The sequence below is a fragment of the Chrysemys picta genome, chromosome 6 (genome assembly GCF_011386835.1).
Source record: "Chrysemys picta bellii isolate R12L10 chromosome 6, ASM1138683v2, whole genome shotgun sequence".
In the NCBI taxonomy this organism is placed as follows: Eukaryota; Metazoa; Chordata; order Testudines; family Emydidae; genus Chrysemys; species Chrysemys picta.
Genome location: NC_088796.1, coordinates 58,625,860 through 58,648,159, shown reverse-complemented (window position 1 = coordinate 58,648,159; position 22,300 = coordinate 58,625,860). Strand labels below are relative to the sequence as shown.

General features: G+C 38.6%; 1 protein-coding gene across 15 annotated transcripts in view; it reads left to right on the top strand.

The window, feature by feature from the left end:
* The window catches only part of ARB2A (ARB2 cotranscriptional regulator A), a 352,291-nt gene that overhangs the window by 157,064 nt on the left and 172,927 nt on the right, over positions 1-22,300 (top strand). For all 15 annotated transcript variants that reach the window (XM_065599203.1, XM_042855843.2, XM_042855842.2 and 12 more), the window contains one exon: positions 7,854-8,072. In XM_065599203.1, coding sequence (XP_065455275.1) covers positions 7,854-8,072 — 219 coding nt within the window. The remainder of the gene's footprint in view (positions 1-7,853; positions 8,073-22,300) is intronic.

Genomic DNA, 22,300 nt, shown 5'->3' with positions numbered 1-22,300 from the left:
AATGGTTTAATGCAGATAAAAGGTGAACCAGGAGGACCTGCTAACTCAGATTACCCTTCTACAAGCGAAATATGTTATAAAGCCAGACTTACCTCTAAACCCACCAAAAAGATTTGTTGAACAGTTCACAAAAAAGCTGGCTTTAGAAAATGTTTTACACTATTACAGTAGGGGAGGAAATGAGGTATATCTTACTAGGATAAATCTAATTATAGCTTCTTGTGCTCCACCACTGTTTTTCAAAAAACAGAATATTAAAACTGTAATAGCTATATATATGTGTATATATAGCTTGTGTAATAGTAATATGCATGCAGCAGGAAGTCAGAAAGACATGCTCTGATATTCTGGTGAAGGAGGCAGAATTTTTGATAAACTGAATTTGGACATGAGAACTCAGATTGTAAAGTGATGCGCACCTTTGAAATACCTTAGGTAGTTAGGAAGGATCCAGAAACTCTTGCATTTTAATCTCAGCTCTGCTACTACTTTCTGTGTAACTTTCAGAAAGTCACTTAACCTCCCTGGTTTAGTTTCCCTGTCTGTAAAATAGATCTAATAATACTCAATACTCATCTGCATCTTGTGCGGATTATTTACTTACTGTTCTGTTTGTTATATATTGCTTTGAAAATGTAAAGTGCTAAGTACCCTTTCCATTACAATCTTGATGGAGGTAGTTCTCTCACGGTAAATTCACAGCTACACAGAGGTCTTATACAAGATCTTGCACTCCACTTTATTGAAAGGAGAAAGGGAAATAGTTGCATGGAGGAGGGCATAAGGCCTGTGAAATATGGGCTCCCCGCACAGAGGGAACATACACCAGATCCAAATAAGATGGCATGGAGAGGGCTGTAGGGGCCTGGCCAAGGGAGTAACTACATGAATTCAGAGAACTGCAGGGGGAAGCAAGTATTATTCCAGCCTGAAATAGTGAGTGTGGAAGGTTTGTGTTGCAGCATTACAACCTATCTCAGTGTTGTTGGGCTGAATTCTGTTCCACTCAGCTTCCATAGAGCTCTTCCACAGAGTCCAAATTTCACAATTAGGGGGTGCTGATGTGACTGAGGACAGTTCTATAAGAAGCAGTGTTTGATCAAGGAAATACTTATTTTAGATTAATTCATATTGAGTTAAGCATGTGTTGTAGAAATTTGGAAATTTCTCAGGTGTTTTACTTTCCATTGGAAATTAATTGTATACTCTAAAATGTCATAAAATGAGGCAGTGATTGAAAAGGCACTGAAACTTCATATTAGGAATAGTGCATACAGTAGATCTCCATGAAGTTTGTGGGCATTCAGAAAAATAAAATGCTCAAAATATATAGAAAAGGCCTTGGTATGTCCAATTTTGGGTTCTGGAGTGCACATCATACAAAAGTTAGGGTTACAACGCTTACAAATAGAGGCATTTGAGACACTGATTATGGATAGAAGCAAACTACAAAATATTGCTTCTAGAGTTACCTACTTTATAAGTCATGTGTGTTCTGAGAACGAGAGGTGTAAAACTTCTCAAAAGTAGACTCAAAATACAATAAGTATCTGGTTTTTAATCTTGAACATTGTGATATTATTGATTTGTTTCATATAGTTGCATTAACACCAGGTTAGCAAATAACAAAGCAAAACACGTTAACTGAATAATGTATATTTACTAACATAAAGGTAGTGTATGGTAAAATAAGATGAATACAATTCTTGATGCAAGTAGGTATGGACCAAATGCAATGAAGAATTAGAAGGCAGTAGTCAGAAAACGAAATGTAAGGTTTATTGTTTTATAGCTCTAATATCCATTAAAAGTTAGTAACACAGCAGGTGACTATGGGTAAGTGTAAACTGAATGTTTTGAAATAAATAGCAGTTGGGTGACCTGGGATGACAGGGCTCTAGACAAGGGTATGTGTTTGTCAATATAGCCTACATGTTTTACAGACTCCTCAGGGAACAGGGGAAGATACAATTTCACCTTTTCTGTGCCAAAACATTTTAATTATATCTTCTTCCAAGTACAGCGGTTCAGTAACCAAGGAGCTGACATTGATGCATGTGTTGATAAAGCTGCAAACATTCAAAATGAGATTAACAAAGATTTTGAGGAAAGGGTGACAGCTAATTTTGCACAGTATTCTGCATCTAATTCAGGTCAGTGTAATGATAGAATATTTTATAACTGTTGTGTCATCCAAAGGGACTTTTATGATGTTTTGTTTTTGTATTTTGTGTGTATGACAAGTAAAGTTGTAACATATCTTTCAAACAAGTTATAACTTTTTATTGAACATTAATTGGTTGTATCCATAAGCATTTTGAAAGAAGAAAACTAGCATTTAGAAGTAATTTTATACATGAATCAACCTTCATCAGATAATTGTTTTGTCTAATTCACCTTGTAAATACTAACTTCAAGCAAGATGTGTAACAGAGCCAAACCAAATATTACAGAACCAAGTAATATTGCTTAGTACGTGCAAGAAGATCGATCAGAGAAAGTAATATTAAGTGTATTTAAATAATCAAACTGTAGTTTCTTTATGTTGTCTGAGACCTTTTGAGAACATCTCAGTGTATTTCTGTTCTATTCTCCTCTTTATTTGAAGGCAGCTGACATTCTTCTTTCACTTTTCTTTTTGTTTGTGAAATTTTCTTTTTTTTATCCACTCACTTCTCCATCTGCTTTCACTTTTGTTTGCTTGGGCCGTCTCTCATCCCAACTTGATAATGAGGAATGCGGTGTGACCCTGACCTCTATCAGCCCATTCATGACCTTCTGACTCCCCCACATAACCTTTGACCTTCTCTTTGACAGCTTGATTAATTACCCTGTGTTATGATTTATGAGTAAGTGCTATGTAAAAATAATAGACAACAGGTGGTCCTCTAAAAACTTTTTGTGGCATGTTTTCTTTTCCTGCCTAACTTGATGAGGTATTTTAAGTTGGGAACTTACTGGGACAATGTATGTTTGGCAGTAACACAGCATTTTTAGACACTTGGACACAGCACTGGAATCCAGGGAGCTAAGAGTTGAGGTGTAGCTGGAATGAAAATATTACAAAGTGTTAGCAGGGTGCAGTTGCCAAAATGCACATTGGGTGGAAACACAAAACGGAGTCAACTGACATTTCAGGCGTTTCAGTCTCAGGTCACGTCTTGAGAAAATTACTCAAATAATGGAGGGGGCATTTTTCAAGCTGAGCTGCATCTCCAACAGCTATGTTTACTTTAACGCTTCACTAGTGACTTCTGATTGGTTGTCATGACCTCATCCCACTGTTGCACCTAGGATGTTGTAACAATGACATATATGTACCCTTCTCATGAAAAAGATGGGAAATAAACAGAACATACATCTTTCAAAAAGATGAATGGACATTGCTATGTCCATTTTAACCATGGGCAGATTTAGTTTACAGACCTAAGCACTTTGAGTTGCATTTCCCTTGAGGATTAGCTCTGATCTTGTTGCAAATAGTCTAAATAGAATTCTGAACTTGAAAAATCAGATTGATAAAGCTTAGGAAAATGATCTCTTATAGATCCTTACTTACAGGCCGAAAAGATAGTTACATAGGTCAAGGGATTCCACTCTAGCCCCTGACCTCTCTGGTCACATATGGCATTCCATTTTGGTGGATTAATATGCAGGGCTGAATGCTTTCAGCTCATTATTCATTTAGCCAGCCACAAGAGATTTGAAAAGATTCAGAATTTACCTCAAATATTTTAGATTGCCTTTGACCTTACTATTGCTGACTAACAGGGTAAATTAACTTGGATATAACTTCAATTTCAAACATCTTGTGTAAAGTTCCAATAAAGGACAAAAGTATCATCCCATTTCATAGTGCTGTATTTTAGTGACTAGTGCACTTCTGAATCTATATGACTTTAATTGCCAAGCTTTCTTATTTATGATTTTTGTGCTTTCCAACACCTGTCTGCTTTCCCATTAGCAATCATCTGTTGGATAAATGATAAGTGAGCTATTATATATTTGTAACTCTATTTATAGACTCGAAACTAGAGCTTGCATGCAGTGCTCTTTTACAATTCTTAAACTTCAGGGAGCAGTTAGTTGTATGGACTATGAGTTCTTAACTTACCTTTCTGAAGCAATAGTGTTTGGGGAAATACCTATTAATATGCTGGAAATTTAAACCTACCTACTTTACTCTGATAGAGAAACTACAATTACATCCATTGAACTAAAGGATGAAGTTTACTTTTATCAATATCTGTCTTGATTATCACATCTAGTCACAGATGTACTATGTAAACAAACTTGGAGTTAATTAACTGCAACACATATATTTCTTCTCTCAGAGATATGGAAGTACATTAGGATTGGTTTGTAACAATCAGTTGAAGAACTGTGGGGATTATTCTGTTTTGAGACAGAAAAAAATTAGACCAGTCTAATTACAAATGCTTAAAATATAGCAGTTTACAAAGTATAACTTTGTAGTCAAAAATAACTTTTCAACAGCAGAGCAGTTTCTCCATTTGTATACAGCAGATATATAGAAAAAAGCTACTTCGACGTTATACACATGAATGACACATCTAACTTTTTACAAATGAACACAGCCTTAAGAAATTCTCCTAGAAACATGTATTTATTTAATGAAAGACTTCATCATGTCCAATATTTTAATAACACTACATAATGCATCTAGGCTGAAAGCGAGATTAGTGTTTGCCTCTCTATTGATATTACAGTAAATGCTGGTTACACTTCTGAACAGGCTTTTTATAGAATATAATTTTAAATAGTAATTGTTCATCTTTGTTAAACAGGCATATTAATGATTTGTGATAAACTCTGCTGTGTATTATTAGTAGTTGATAAAGAATATTTTCAGTTTTTCAAACTACACGAACTTCTGACTGTTCAATTTTGCATTGATGTCAACATGTGTAACTCTATGGATATTTACAAGTCAGTGGAGCATTTAGCTCTTTGTCTCTACTTATAATTTTCTGGTTGCACTTTTTTGTTTTAAATTTTAATAAGTGCATACATTTATGAAGTTTGATACTGCAAATGTGTGCTACTACTTATATAATTTTTCCAGATGTTGATGGATCCTAAGAAACACATTGTTTTCATAGGTCAGCAGCATGAGGGAGGCCTTTTACCTAAGGATGAGTATTCATTTTTGATGAAATAGGTTTGTACAGTGTAGTACAGCCTGATAGAGGTTAAATTCTGGTGCAGTTATAGATGCTACATTGTATATCCATATTATTTCATATGAGTGAGTATAGTATGTTAGCTCAAATTCTCTTGTTGATACCATTGTTTGTCTTATAATCACTTCAACCCAAGTTGTGAAAGAAAAATAGAAAATGTGGAATGAAAACATAACTTCTGATAAACAAAACAATATTAAAATAGAATCTTTATAACAGTAAGTTTTGAGACTTGTTTGGCAGATTATGCTAAGACTTAATTATTGTAGTGTTGCTCTAAGGAAAAGGCGGTTTGAAAAAGTACAAAAAAAAATAAAAATGTTCAGGGAGACATGTTATGCTATTTAAAATCTAATTGATAAAAATCCTTTAATTGATTTATGTAGTAGTGAATTTAAAAATTGAATCATTTTTCATCTGTTGATGTCTCTGTGAAAAATTGACATTGTGTCCTCATAAAATTGGACAAATGACTCATGTAATTTTCAGTTACATAATCAATAACTTAGACAAATTCTGCTTCTTTGAAGATTTATGTGTCTGTTTTGTGGCCAGTTTTTAGTGGATGTAGAGTTTCAAATTTCAGTAACAGTTATAAAACCACAATGAATACATGAATTTTGCATTTGGCTTTGTAAAGAAAGCAAAAAGAATCAATGCACAGAATGTCTGCACTCAAAATGAACAGATCAAGAAAATGGACAACAAACTAAAGCATTCTACACTGCAGGCTACAATCACCAAAGTACTTCATCTAGTTTGTTTTGAAAACTTCATCATTTCTTCCTACCATTTAGCATAGCACAAAAAGTGTACTTTCATATAACTCTCCTAATTCACTAATATTTTTACATAGGTTTACTAAAGCACTACTCTGTTTTGTGATGGGTTTATTTTAGATTTATAAACTTAAATTCATTTTTAAAAGTTGAAAAACATATTTAATAATAGTACAGTATTCTTTCTTCCTAGTTATAATAATAATGTAATGTATTAATTATTATAATATCCAGTTATGGGATAGCTGCATTTCAAATCTTCATGGTGGTTTGGTTTTTGTTGATTTTTCGGCAGGTTTTTTTTTTTTTTTTTTTTTTTAAGTTCAATTCACTCAGAAGAGAGGGCAGGGAAGAAACATGACAGGAGACCACTTACTCATGGTACAGAATCTAGTGAGGAGGCAATTTTCTCTTTGGCCTATGGTGACCTTTTTTGACTATGTTCCTTACACCAGAGACAGTGTACTGAATGCCTCTATTTCACCCTGTTTAGCAGAGTGCAGCAGTGTCCTTTAACTTAGTTTTGGTGGGAGGAGAAGTTATAGCAGAAATTTGAGAAGGGCGTGAAAAGTTGTACAGGCACAAGGAAGAGGGGTAGGAACTTCCTTCAAATGTGATTTTAATAACTAGTCGAGTGTGTCCAACTGTAGAAAATCACCAAGTGACAATCTGTCTACCTGACAGTGATCACAATGCGTTACAAGATTTTTGAATAGCTATACAGATTAGAATAAAGCAAGACCAAATAAAGTATCTTTTGTTGGTGTAGATTTGGTTTACTTTGGTCAACTAGGTATGTGGACTTGTTTGATCTTCTCACTTGGTCTGAATGTAAAATTAAAGTTTAACTAAAAAGGCAGAAATAAGGTTGTTTTGATAACTAATTAATACAAAATATGTATTATTTATTATTATAAAGTTGTTGTTTATTATTAAGGAGTGTTTTATTTTTAATTGGAGCCCATTCTGTTAACTGTTTGTCCTTCTTCTCTTCCCTACCCACTTTTAAAATGCTTAATTCACAGAAATGTTACTATATTTCATTGATTGTCAGTATTTGAAACCTATTTTTAAATTACATAAAAACAAATAGCTGTTTCACTGAGAATTTATTTCTCTTACATAAATTTGTGTATTCTTCAACAGTTCCATTTCTTGAAGCACAAAATCATAATCTCCTACACAGCATAGTTTTTCTCTGGATTTGCAGAATACAATACATAACTTAATCCTAAAGAAGTTATAGTGCAGTTTTAAAGTGGTACTTAAAAGTCATTCTACCCTAACAGAGTTGACTTGTAAGCGGTATTGCTGAATCAGTGTTGATATTGATTCATGGTTACTGTCGCTATCAGTTTGTGCATCGTATGCTGGTGGTCAGCTAGACAAAAGGTTGTTACTATTTTAAGCTGTGCTGAATAGTTTCCAGAGATTTTATTTGAAAGATATCCATTCTATTGTAAAAGTTTTATTAGCTGGACATAAACTTTGTTAGTCATTATGTAGTGTTCTTATAATAGTTTTTAGTTCTAGTAGCTTTCTGATAAAATCATATAAAATAACATGTAGTTATGAATAACACCAACACATTTTGAACATTGTTTTTAAAAGGTGAAACAGGCAGGTCGTGTGGATATAGATGTAGAGATATATGTATCCACACACAGATACACATATCAATATATTTCCCCTTAGTTACAGAAATAAAACCCTATAGGTTTCTTAAAATATTACTATAAAATAATATACTTTTGTCCAATATGAAATCACTTTCATATATTTTTATTAAGAACAATAAAATTAATTGAAAGCAATTTCCAGGATTCAATCTTTCTATTAATATTCTTTTATTTTGTCTTTTCTGAAACAGGAAGGCTATGGAGTAATAGTACTGAATCCCAATGAGAACTATATTGAAGTGGAAAAGACAAAAGCCCAAGTACAGCTGTCCTCTGATAGCTCAGATGAACCTGCAGAAAAGAGAGAAAGAAAAGATAAAATCCAAAAAGAAACAAAGAAGCGACGTGACTTCTACGAAAAGTATCGGAACCCGCAAAAAGAAAAAGAAACTGTGCAGTTGTATATTAGAGTAAGTTTGTTTAGTTTAATTTGCCTTTACTAAATACTAAATTATGTGCTGAAGTATTTTATATTTAGTATACATATTTACATTAAAAAAATGGCTATGCTTTTTTTCTTTAAATATATAGACACACTACTCACTTATGTCTTAAAGAATTCATTTAAAATGAGTCACTCTTTCTTGTATTGCTATTTTTTTGTCATGTATCGAATGGGAAGTTTTGGAAGAGCTGCAAATATTGCTTTCTGTTTTCAAAGAGGAACTTCAAATAAACCCCAAAGGAACATATTATGTGTTACAAAAACTGATTTAAAGAAGACTTCGTAAAATGTTTTATAAGTAGATGTGTATATATAAGAAACACCTAATACAGCTTTGGTAACATATTAGCTACACAACATGTCATGCATGTATTTACAGTATTATGTTGTTGTCTTGTACTTGGGAGGCAGTAGTTATAGCCTAATAATTTTTAATATATTACCTGCTGAATTAATAATGTATTGTGCAAAATACTGGTGTTCATCTTGTGTGGTAGCAGTTTTACCCTCTAATGTATTGTTTTCATATGAGCAGCCATCCATTGTATTTCCGCTAAGCTTCTGAAGGCAGATAAAGGGAGAGAGTTATTAATATCTTAATAAATATTTAAGCTAGAATAGTTCAAGAATGGTGTAATGAGGAAACTCTGTCCCTTGCTCTTTTCTTACTCAGTGAACCTTTGCACTTTGTAATGCTAGCAGCATGGGATCGTTATAACAGTGCTACCCAAGGATTTCTAATTCTGCAGGGGGCACAAACAATATTATTTGCACTTTGACACATTCTTCTTCATATACATACTATGCATTATACATTCTAGACAGTCGTGCAATTTTCAAGGCCCTTATTATGAAAGTTAGCATTTTTATTCAACATTAAAACATGTCAGAAATGCCACAGAATGGTTAAAACAATAAGAATTTGCATGCCATTCTGATGTGAAAAAGAGAAACATCCAACAAAATAGGTGTTAGAATCATTTTAATTTTGAACATGTTCTTATTAATTAATTGTGCTTCAGCTATAACAGTGATTTTTAGCTTTACTACCTAGTTAAAAATTTTATACACTTGGCTTGGGAGAAGCATTAACAAACAAAAAATTATACCTTTTCAGGAAATAAACTATTTTCCTGAGTGTAGAAACAATAAGAACCTTTACAGATGTACGTAGAAAGCGACCAGAAGGGCACTACTTTTTATGAACTGTACCAATCTGCCAACCAGCCAATCCCAGCCTTTGAGAGAGGCAGCCTTATTCACAAAAAGGCAGCGTACACTGGTTGGGCCAGTTATCAAGCCTTACTCCAGCAATCCAGTGCTAGTATTAGGACTAAGATTACTTTTTAATGCAGTGATCCTTCCACATTTCTTTCCTATCTATGGTATCTTTCTACTTGTGGCTATTTTGCCTGATAGAACACACGTAGTGGTTTCATGAAGCCCTACGAATACGTAAAATGCAAGTTTTTGCACTGTTCTCTTTATCCAATGAAGACTTATTTCAAAGTTGAGTACTGAAATTCCCTTTTTTTAAGAATGGAAAGTAACAGCACAAGTCTTCATGTGCAGTGTACATTGCGGGCCCAGTTCTGTGCCTACTGAATTCACTGAGAGCAGGATAGACCAAAAGTATGCAAACGTCACCTGATGCTGTTGACTCTGAAATCTGAAAGGTTACTTCACATTTTCATCAATAGGCAACAATGCAGAGTCTTGTGAAATGAGGTAAAAGCACCTCTGGATTGTTACGTACCTAGACAAACAATTTCAATTCTCTTGCCTATCAGCCTCGAAAAAAACTGAACAATCATTAGCAATAAAGAGCACCGTTTAGTCTATGGGATTTGGGGACCTCTAAAATACTATAGAGTGTGATGTACTTCTACAGCACATATCAAAACATTTTTACAAACCTTAATTAAGCCTTATATCACCCGTGTAAGGCAGGTAAGTATTGTTATATCTATTTTGCCATTGGGTAAACTGTCACGGAGAGAGGCAAACTGTCACAGAGAGAGGGGAGATCCAAGATTAGTAAAGAAATAGGATTTTCTAACACTAGCCATGGTAAATAAGTTTACTGAAGTACAAACAGGTGTAAAAAGAAAAGACACATATCTGTTGTTGAAGGAAAATTTGTTTGCCAAATGCATTGGCAAAATTGATGAACTGTTAATTAGTGGGAATAGACAACCTCAATTATGATCTCTGGGTCGCTTAGACCAGTGGTTTTCAATCTTTTTTCATTTGTGGACCCCTAAAAAATTTCAAGTGGAGGTGTGTACCCCTTTTGAAATTTTAAGCACAGTCTGGGGATGCACTGTGGACCACAAGTTGAAAACTACTATTCTGTGGTAACAACCACCTTTCGTGGACCTCTTAGACATAGTTTGTGGACCTCAGGGGCCTGTGGACCACAGGTTGAAAACCACTGGCTTAGACCTACAGTGGCCTGATGAATAAGTGTTGGTTGAACAAATTAAAGCTGTCTGAGTGATGATTTAATTTACATAACCAGTATTGCTAAGATTTGGAAAAAAATTAACTTTGTTATTTGAGCTAGTTTCTTTCCCCACGACTTTTTAAAATGAACATTTCCTTCAAGTATTTTCTAATTTTTATTTCAAATAATGCAAATATGCAAGATACACAGGTATAAGTAAAAGCAGAGACCTAAACATTTAAGATTATCACAAAGTATAAAATATTTTACTTACCAGATGAATACAGATTGTGCACGACATTAAGAGTAGAGCATGAGAGATCAAAGTACTTATTGTTTCATGCTGTAAGTTTCCTTAACTATGAAATAATGTACTTGCTGGCATACATTATAGCTTGTTAAGGGGATTGATTTGGTCTGGGCAATAAACATCATGTCAGACATTATGGCAGGAAAACCTGCTTAATATGTTTTGTAATAAGACAGAATTTTTTGTTCTTGAAAACATCTGCCAACTGAATTCTAGAGTGAAGACAGAAAATGTCATCAATTTAGTAATAATCCTATAAATTTAGTTTCTTTTTCAGCAACACAAACCCAAGGCAAAAACTCCCTGATGATCAGCATTGACTATAATACTTTGTAAAATGATGAAACAAAGACATTTTACTTTCATATAATGTGTTAATTAATGCATAGTGAATTTTAATATTCTTACTGATCAGATTTTAACAAGCATATTGCCAACAGATCATTTTTTTAAAGCATCTGTTTTTAATGTGTTGGATTGAAAATTGAGTCAAATAGCTAAATATGTACATACATACTTTTAAAAAACATATTTCCACCCCCTGCATATAGACTTAGTATTTTTCTTAGGCCACCAGAGGCTGCTGCTGTACATATTGGCTAATGCTTCCCCCAGAAACTTAGTACCCCAGCTTTTGTTAATTGCTGAGCTAAACTCAGAATGTGCTGGCCCCTAGCACAGCCTTTACCTATGCAAATGGGATATAGGCTTAAGTGTGACATTATCATTTCCTCCATCTCCCACTCCCTGCAGATTTCTACACTGAAAGTGTCTGTTCTATGTTGAAAGACACTCATAAATGTAAATCAGTAGTCGGCCCATGCTAAATATCATACCCGACATAAGTTCATATGCAGCTGTGGATCATAAAACATTATTATAGGATACATGATGCACATACAGACCTTTCACAACAATATTACAATTTGTAATAGTCTGTATTAATGATCCATCAATTAAATAATGCTTTGATGTAGCTTATTCTTTATTTATTATTTAGTATTTTTCTCCTTTTCTTAAAGAGTTTAAACTGACAAATATTCCATAATCAGTCAAACTATATTACCAAAGGAAGTAATATACGTGTTTAGTAAATTTAAACAAACTGATTTTTTCCATGGACCTGGACAAATAAAATAATATATACCAATATTTAGAATAAAAGTGGTAAAAAGACAGCAACTTTATTAATATAAAGTAAACACTTCAATCACTACAAATGAATGTCAGCAGGCAGGAAACCCTTGCAGGTAATTAGGAAAGGGCATGCTATTGCTGCTCATTGTTCTGTAAGAATGGCACAACACCCAACCAGCCACAAAGACATAGGTGCTTGTGAATACTGATATTTAAATGGCCAATATCTTTTACTGAGGAATTGGGCCCTTTTGTGGACAAACTCTCATCAGTCCCTACTGGCTATCTTCATTTCTTCTCTGTGGAAGGAAGGAAGGCCCTGATCCGGTGAAGCACATAATTATGTGCGTAGCTTTAGGCACATGAATAGACCTATGAAAGTCAATAATGAATCTTTCATCACAGGACTATTCATGAGCCTAAAGTTGCATACATGCTTAACTGCTTTCCTAGATGGGGTCTGAATCCCTCTGCCTCCCATCCTTTAACAGGTATAAAAAGCAAGAAACATCATTCACTTATGTGGCCTAAAACACTGTCTGCCAGGATGAGTAAGCCAAAAACCTGGTGTCTTTAAAAATTATAGGAAAAGATATATAATTGCAGTGCAGTAATGTACAACAGTTACAAATAGAGAACATCTAGTGCTCAGTGCAAAACTAATTTTATCCCAGCAGAAGAGAGACAGTGACATGCAAGCGCAGGCAAGCAACTCCTGAGAGGTCCAGTGACTTGCCCAATCTCACAAAAGTCTGTGGCAGAGCTAGGGCCCAGATTTCCTAAGTCCCACTCCAGTGTCTTAGCCAAAACCCCATCATTCCTCTTTTATAAATGCTTATTTTCAGTGGTTTTTGCTCTATGTAAAAGTGTGTGATTTTGGGGGAAGGGGAGTGTATTTTTAAAACAAATTAGATTAGTGTTACTGTATTTAAATTTTAAAGCCCAAATACTCCCCTCCTCTTCAGTGAACCTTCTGCTACTTCTGTGGGGCAGCAAAGCCCTTCAGTGAAAGGATTCGGAAGAAACTGATTATAAACTGTTGAAGTGTCTTTGTCCTTAGGTCCACCATTTAGGAACATTTGGCCTTAAGAGTTTAAAAGAAGAGAAAATGTATGTGAGTGTACAGACACAGATAGCTTTCAGACTCCTACAATAACTTCTGTGTAACTGAAAAAGTTCATAGCAGTTCATTCTGTAGATACCAGGTTTATAAATACATTAAATAAATATGTAATCAAATTATGTATATTTTAAACATTTAATAATATAGAATTATTTATAATTTGGATGTTTTTGCACATACCATATCTATTGAAATTATGCTTTTTAATAAATATTGATATAGTAAGGGCTCGTTCCTACAGAGTCTTGCATCTACTAATCTAGAATAGTTGCATTGGTCCTCTTTTCCCTAAGCAAGAGGGCGATCAGAAAAGCAGATTATCACAGGAGGAAGATTTTTGCATCTCTGGGAGAGTGATACTGACTCCTTACTCTGCATTACCCTCTCTTTTGTTCTGCATTTCACAAGTGCAGCTAATCAAAGAAGAGGAATAAATCAGGGCCATCCAGCTTTCCTGGCTATCAAACACTTCATTTCATGATACTGGCAAACCATGTATTATTAGATCAGGCTCCTAAAATATGAGGCAAGCGGTATGAGCTTCCAAAGGAAAAATCAGCTTGCATCTCTACTCCCACCATGAGTTCGACAGTACTCCTGTTGTTCTAAAAAATCATCTACTTTTATAGGTCATCCAAGTCATCCTTCCTTTCCCTCAAGATTCAGGCTAAGTAAAACTGGGGACTTAGTGAGCCCAGTCATAAAGAAAACTGGCTCAGCAGAAAGCAGACCCACTCGTTCAAGACAAAGGTGAATAAAATTATTCAAACTTCTTACGTTCAGATAGTGCCGATCTTTGATTATAGAACCATAGAAGTTACAGACTGAAAAGGCCTCTTAGGTCATTAGTCCATCCCTCTACCAGTGCCAATTGTTCCCTACAGGTATTCTTTATCCTTTATCCAATAGACTCAAAAGGGTAATATCCTTTCAATTAATATCCAAAACAAGAATAATAACTTTTCACTTTCCCCACACCCTAAACATAAACACACACATACTTCTATATATTTTGATTCTCAGATTGTTGTGGAGTTAGAAAATCTGGCCAAAACAAAGATCTTAGTAGGAGGTCACAAGGAAACATCCACCCCTACAATAAACTTGAACTTTCTGCTCAGACTTTCTCAGCTGGGAACCAGTTAGCCATAACAATCTAGAGCTGCTTAATATAACTTGTCTGATGAGAAGTTAGTAACCTTATAACTTTACTTTGAGTCATACACTAGTCTATATTTGCAGTAGTGACTTGGCTGTCTTTGGGTCTGATTCTTTGGTTAGGCCAAGCTAGACTCCGCACAGGATCCAAGAGAGCACTTTTTACAACCCCTAATTCTTCAATTCAAGGGCCAAATTGGATCCTGATGTAAATTAAAGCATCCTCAGACCTCCTCTAAGTTGTACCTGGCTGGCTGCCTGTTGTCCTGAAAGGTCTTTTGGTAGCTGGAGACGGCTGGGGTGCAGAGGCATTCCAACATATCGCTCTATGCTAGGGACCATGAGTGGTGTGTTGTACTGTGCCACTTGTGCTTGCAATGTGCACAGTTGTTGTAAAATATGGTTTTAAATAAGGTAGCAAAGCAGTTAAACTTTGGTCAATTAATGGGGCTCAGTAACTCCAGCCAGGACAATACCTGCAGAACCCAAAACTTCAGTTCTTCTGTTCAGTCTTCAACAGTTTAAAATTGCTCCTATGGGGATTCTTTGCACTGAGAAGTCACTGGCAATTTAGGGTTCTTGTGTTAGTCTGGGTCATAGCCCCTTGCACTTCAACAAGATAATGGTGTCCTGACCCCTGCTATCTAGAAAAATGATCTCTTATCTATTTGTAACTTATCAGTTGATTAATCTAGGTGAAATCAGGTAGGGATGTGGACCATGAAGTAAGCAGCCTTCAGTTGCTTTTGGACGTATGTGAGATGGGTCAAAATATCTCCTACTTTCCCTCTAAAGAACTGATCTTCTTGAAAGTAAGATTTTAAATTCATAGGTATGAACCAGAAATAGTGAAGCTGCACATTTATATAATTGATCCCAGTCAATTGTATGGGCATGTCTTCGGGCACTAGGATAATGACAGCTTGCATAGAAGTGGCTCCTGGAGCTAGTCTTTACTCTGGCTTTTGAGCCATAGGTTGTCTCAGGAGTGGAACTCGTGCACCTGTAATTAAACCAACATCTTCAAGTCTTTTTTCACTTAAGCTGCAGGTTGAAAAGATTTGCCACAGTTCCTCCTCAACATCTCTCTGGGATGGGGACATTAACAGACACAAATCTGACAAGATGGGGAATGTGTGTTTTGGCCACCATGTGGCGCAGTATTGATGGATCCAAGAGAGGTCACTTGGAGATCATAGCAGTTTGAATTTCTTTCTGCCACTTTGTCCATCCCTGATGGGAAAATTGTGAGAAGCCTAGATACTATGCTGATTGGCACTTTGAAAATACCTGGCTAGAGATTAAATGAATAGTGTGACTGTGATTTGCCTATATCAACAACTGGGAGGAAGCAGATCAAGGAGCAGGAGCAGCTCCAATACCTTCTTCCGGACCTAGAGAAATCTTCTCAACTTTCAGACATTCAGATTGCAGGATTGTTAAACTCTATAGTAGATTATCTGAGCCCCAGCCAGATACAAAATCCACTGCTAAAGAAGAATTATCGGTAGTTAGTGTTCCTTATATTCTGACAGAAGTGATGGTCTCCCTAAATGGGACCTAATGGCCATCCACATTAAAAACTAAAGTCGTAATCTTATTGTCCAGGTAACTCAGAGGAGGCTCCTGCCATTTGTCTTTTTGTTCTTTTTCTGTTCTGGACAAGATGCTTTTGAAAATAATGAGGTCTGAGGCAAAGGTCAGCTCAGTGATTTTTGAACTGTACAAGGCAGATGGGTTTAGCAAAGAGCACAGGAGCGTATGCTGTACATGCTTTACAAGGTTGGTGCAACAAATAAGGGGGGGTGCTCTACCTGGGAGCACTCACAAGGAATTTTGTTGGTTAGGATTTGTCCTGAAGGCTCCAGCTGCTATGTTACCCCTTCCTCCGGTCCGCAAGGGCATAATCTAGTTCCAAATAGGGTTAAATCTGAACTGATCTGTAGAAAAATGGGCTGTCCCATTACCAAAAATTTTAAACGGCCACCTGTAAATCCTTCACACTTTCACCACGTTTTTTTAGTCGAACCATCCCTTCTAATTTTTTTTATTGTGTAATCCTTACTAATTAACTCTGGAGGTTCTCATCATTCAACTTTTTTTTTTTAAATCATTGGTCTCCTTCAGAAAGAGTTTAACTTGTCAGTCTGCTTATTACTGCCTCTGTTGAGGAGAAAGGCCTTTGTAAAAGACCTATGTGTTATATTGAGCTCTAAAGGAAAAAAAGACATGAACTCAGTTCTGACCCTGCCTTAGTGAATTCCATAGCTGGTCACCCTTCACCAAAAATACCTTGTCCTCAGTGGCAGAGCTTTGGCCTGGGTACCGTCAACTTCTTTGTCTTGTGGATCTTAGTATTCTTCATGTTGTGTGGAGAAAGAAGCAGTTTTAAAGGTAGTCTGGCCCTTGCCCATTGAGGCCTTGAAGATGAGGAATTTAAATTGGATCTGGTAATGAATGGGGAGACAGGGCAGTCTGCAGAGCACAAGGCTGATATGCTCTCATCTACCTATTCTCTCAAGAGACATATCACTGTGTTTTAGACCAGCTGCAGATATTCATATTTGCTCTGAGGTCTTTTTCTCCACTTTTTAGCTTGCATTCCTTGTTAAGCATACAAGGAACACTAAACAGAGGCCTGGAGTCTATCAAGGGAAAACTTAAGGCTTCTTTGTTCCTGTTTTAATTTAAAATGTCTACCTATTCAATTGTTGTTGCTAGTGATTGTATCACTTTCATGGGCCCCCATCATACCGTTTTTTGAAGCTCCTCTGACAGAAATGGTGATCAGTTAGTTTACATTCAACATAACCCCAGTGAAACGCTTGTCAGTTCACTCCCACCATGTCTTCTTAAAACTCAAATAGTATAGGCAGTTTTCTGATACGCTGCTGCATTATCATGACTAAAATTATATCACAGGATTCTGGACCAGTGGGTATTATAGATTACTATGTCATCACCACTGAATCACTTGGACAAAACTGGACAACCAAAGGATACATGTGTAATTTAACACACAGCACTATGGCAATTACCTAATCAGTGCGGGTGGCTTCCTGAATAGTTAATCATTCTACATTTTTTCTGTGCCGCAATATCGACATCCAACAAAATGAAATAATTCAGGGTTTAAACAAACTGTGTCTTTCCAGGCCTCTCCCACTGCAGAATTCTCAGTGTCCCTGTTTTTTCTTTTGTTAAAAAAAAAAAATCTGAATTGGATCCACAATGCTTCATGTCCCTTAAAGTGGGAGGGATCAGTGGCAGCTTCTCTTTCCAAACTGGAGAAATGTCTTGCAACCATACTTCTCTAGAACTTCAATTTTAACATTTAACGCTCTCTCTTTTTCTACGTGGTTATATTCCTTGGTCATTTCTTGCAATATAGACTTTTTATCAATCCAGACTGAAATATATTTTCTTTATAATAAAACAAACATTTGAATTTTCTGAGATTAAATTATTTTAGTGAGTTTTCCAATAGATGGCACTGCTGGGACTGAAACCACTGGGTGAGCTAATGCAGCTCTAGTTCCTAACAGAATAGCTGGGACTTTTAACAGTTTATAGATTTTACAGGAAAACAGTATTCATCACAAGTTTGGGAATGCTTGGTACCGTTGGCAAAAGTGCAAATATACCAAATAGGTTGCTCAAGAAGTGTGGAAGGACTCTGCTATTAAAGCTTTTGTCAAATATATGTGGTGGTGCTTTTATTAGTGATAATCTGTCGGAACAATTAAACTTATTAATGACTTTTGTTCTTAGGATTTCAAAATTAATAGAATAGTAGACTAATGATACAGTCTTCTTTATGTGCTGAAAACCAGAGGCCTAGAGGTAAACTTTTTTTAAACAGTTAGAGATGGGGATTGCGCATCAAGATAGAATGGAGCCCAGTTGCTTCTCTAGTTGAGATAGCATATAACAGCAATGGCTCTCCATTTGGTGTCAGAATATGCTGAACTATTTTGAAGTACAGTATATTCAAACACTGTGTCAAACTTTTATATTGCAATTTAATTGATTAATGAAAATTCTTCTCTAAATTCTTAAGCTGCAACTCTAAAGATCACAAAGTTGTATTAATCTAATACTTTAGCTTTAAATGTGTCTCTCTTGAGTTAGGAACCGAATAGGGTAGTGTCCTGTCCCAGAAAGCATATTTTAAAACTTCTGGTTTTGTATAGTGTCAAAGTATTTTGTGTTGCTCTAAAATGTTTGAAACTATTTTTGATCAGTTATTGGTATAATATGAAAACAAAAGCAAAATGGATTACATATTTTGTTATAATTATTTATTATGCACTTGGGGGTCTGGAACTTGGGATAAGAGAGAGCCAGATTGTGGAAGGAGGCAAGAAGGAGGGAATGCAGAAGAGAGCTTGCAGACAGGACTACAGCAATCTGCAGGATCTGCAAATGCCCATACCATCCCCTAATTAACCAAAGTCCCCATTTCTGAGAATTCTGAGCCTCCTTTGAAACCCTGGCTAACAATTTCCTCCTTTCCCATAGACTTTGGTATCCAGTCATGTACTAGAGCCAAAGAAAGACAAAGGGTAGTCGTGCAGAAGATATACAAGGGAGTTGCTAGGGTTCAAAGGCAACCCTGCCCCAGTATGTTTCAACAGCTCCAGAAGCCAGTAAAACCCTATAAGTTGGAGGGGATTTTTTATAGTACAATAATGCCTAGGGGCCCTAATTATGGACTAGGGACCCATTGTGCTAGGCACTGTACGAACACATAACAAAAACAGTTCTTGCCCCATGCATTTATAATTTAAGTATAAGACATGAGAGAACAAATGGATACAATGAACAGATGGCAGCACAAGGTGATGAGACAAAACTGGTCAGCATGAGACGCAGCGGTCACAGCATACCAGCTGCCTAACCATTGATGAATTTTTTGTAGCCATTGCATAGAGAGAAGTTTTAAGGTGGGATTTGAAGGTGGGCAATGAGAGATGGCTGTGTGGATGTTTACAGGAAACTCCTTAATTGCATGAGATGTGGCTAGGCAGAAAGCATGAAGGTGTTTGTTGAAAACTTAACAAATAAACAATGAAGGCTAGCACCATTGACTTCATGGAATTGGGTGGTCAATGTCTCAGTAGCATATAAAAGATGATGAGTAGGGAAAAGGGCAGGCCCAGATTAACCAATATGCAGGGCATTGTGAGGGGCACTCCTGCATGATGTGGCTAGAGCCAACAGTCCAGAGAGGGGAGCTGGGCCAGCCCGACAGGAAAGGAGTCACTGCAGGGTGGAGCCCCCTCCCCTGGGCTTTCCACTCCCCAGGGACAGCAACTGACATCCCTTCCCTTCCTCCTCTCCCCCCGGGCTTTTCACTGCCCTGGGATAGGACCTGACTCCCCTGAAGGCTCCAGTCCCCCAGGCTGGGTCCCTAACCCCCCTGGAACATGAAAGGTGAGGGGGTCCCCAATTGTCACAGTGCACAGGGCCCCAGCATTTTTAAATCTGGTATTGGCTAAGGGTTTTAAAAACAAAGATGCGTAGTTTGTGTTTGTGATGGAGAAGTGGGAACCAGTGGAGTGACACAAAGAGGATTGAACTCCAAGGAAAAGGCAGGAAGCCAACTGTATCTGCCTCATACTGTTTCTTCTTTGGCCTGCATGGCTGCCTGCCCTTGGTATCTCTCATTTGCTCCTGCTCTCTGTGTTGATATACAATTGTATTTCTCTGGTCTCATGGACAATGCAAGTTCAGCCTCTAGAGAAAGGTCTAGAAGACATTGCTATTTGGATGTGGCAGAGCAACCTTGTCTTCAACCCTGGGAAAACAGAAGCCTTGCTGCTAGGCCTAGGCTGCTATTATAAAGATATTTCTTTCTCTTCATATTTTTGTTTACTGTGGGCAGTCTTTTGAAGTTAGTGAGTCACGCAAATAAAGAATTTTGGTGTTAATCCGACCACACTTTTACCATAGAAAGCTCTGTTTCAAATTCTATAATTAGCTTGGTCTGTGGCCTTATTTATCCCATGACAAATCTGTTCTCTTATTTATTCCTTCTTGCAGAGTGTCCCCTGTGAATCTTAGTTACTGTAATTTCTTCTTAAAAGGATTTATCTTTTGCTAGCAAAATGAATATGTTTGGTGATAGGAGTTACTCACATCATTAATTTCTGTGTTATTTACACTGGCTGCCTAGAAAGGGGTGGGTTGATTTTTTTTTTTAAAGCCTTTAATGGTAAAGGCCTTAGCTCTTTGAATCTTGGCCTGCTGTTAGACACCACTCACTGTTTAGGAATCTCACTATTGTGTATTAAGTGGGCAATTCAGCTTTTGCTGTGATGGATCTTTTTATGCATGGAATCTGCTCAGACCATTTCAGCCCAGTTTTAGAAAGACCTCTTAAAGATCTTTAAAAGTTGACTGTTGTCTCTGTGTTCATTAAATCCTTTTACCTGTTCTGTTCCCTTTCCTTTCCTGAACTGCCCCAAGGACTGCTTTTGTTAAGCTTTTAGAGGATGATCTTTTAATATTTTTAAATTATTTTTATTCTGATGTACATTAGCATATGCACTTCAGCACTGAAGTATGGCCTTTTACAAATGATTATACAATTTTAGTGTATTAATAGTGGGGATTGCTAGACAGTCACATTGAGGAATAAAACGGTCATAGGCTTCAACTGCTGTTGTGTTAGTGTGATCTAACAGAGAACACAGTACCTTGCCATATGAAATATTCTTTTCAGCAAACTTTGTCTCCCTAGCTACACACAGATATAGCGACTGAGCTAAATTCAGCTCTGCCAGACGCCTACAAGGGAGGCTGCAGTAGCAGAAAGTGGCTGCCACCCTATCTCTGTTGGAATAGCTCGTGGTGGGCTGTATCCCAAAAAGTGGTCAGTGGTCAGGGAAGAGATATGGCATGGCATGGAGATGTCTCAGATTTAGTGCATTGCCTTAGCAGGATCTTAGCAGGGCTATTGTGGAGCTCCCAATGTGTTTTAAAGTTGCTCTCCTTCAGAGGCTATACCTAGGGTTACCATACGTCCGGATTTTCCCGGACATGTCCGGCTTTTGGGGGCTCAAATCCCCGTCCGGGGGGAAATCCCCAAAAGCCGGGCATGTCCGGGAAAATCGGGAGGCTCGGCCGGGGCCTCTTTGTCCGGGGTCGGGGGCATGGTGCCGGGCCGGGCTGGGCGCGGGGCCGGGGTCCGGGCCGGGAGCGCGGTGCCGGTCTGGGCCCGCGGGGCCGGGAGCCGGGCCGGGGAGCCGGGCCGGGCCCGTGGGGCCGGGTCGGGGAGCCGGGCCGGGGTCGGTGCGCCGGGCCCGCGGGGCCGGGAGCCGGGCCGGGGTCGGTGCGCCGGCCCCGCGGGGCCGGGAGCCGGGCCGGGGTCGGTGCGCCGGCCCCGCGGGGCCGGGAGCCGGGCCGGGGTCGGTGCGCCGGCCCCGCGGGGCCGGGAGCCGGGCCGGGGTCGGGGAGCCGGGGGGTCCGCCGGGCCCGCGGGGCTGGGAGCCGGGCCCGGGTCGGTGCGCCGGGCCCGCGGGCCGGGAGCCGGGCCGGGGTCGGCCGGGCCCGCGGGGCGAGGAGCCGGGCCCGCGGGACTGGGAGCCGGGCCGGGGTCGGGGAGCCCGGCCCGCGGGGCTGGGAGCCGGGCCGGGGTCGGGGAGCCCGGCCCGCGGGGCTGGGAGCCGGGCCGGGGTCGGGGAGCTGGGCCTGTGGGGCTGGGAGCCGGGGGTGCGCCGGGCCCGCGGGGGGTGGTCGGTCGGGGCCGGCACCCCAGGGCCCGAGCCAACCCAGGCTGGAGCCACCGGGGGGCCAGCCTGGGCCGCGCCTCCTCCCCCCCCCCGCTCCCCTTACCTGCTTCAGGCTTCCCGCGAATTAAATGTTCGCGGGAAGCAGGGGAGGGGGCGGAGACTTTGGGAGGGGGCGGAGTTGGGGCGGGGCTGGGGGCGGGGCCAGGGCCCCGGGGAGTGTCCTCCATTTGGAGGCACAAAATATGGTAACCCTACTATACCCATGCCAGTCCTGCACAAAGTC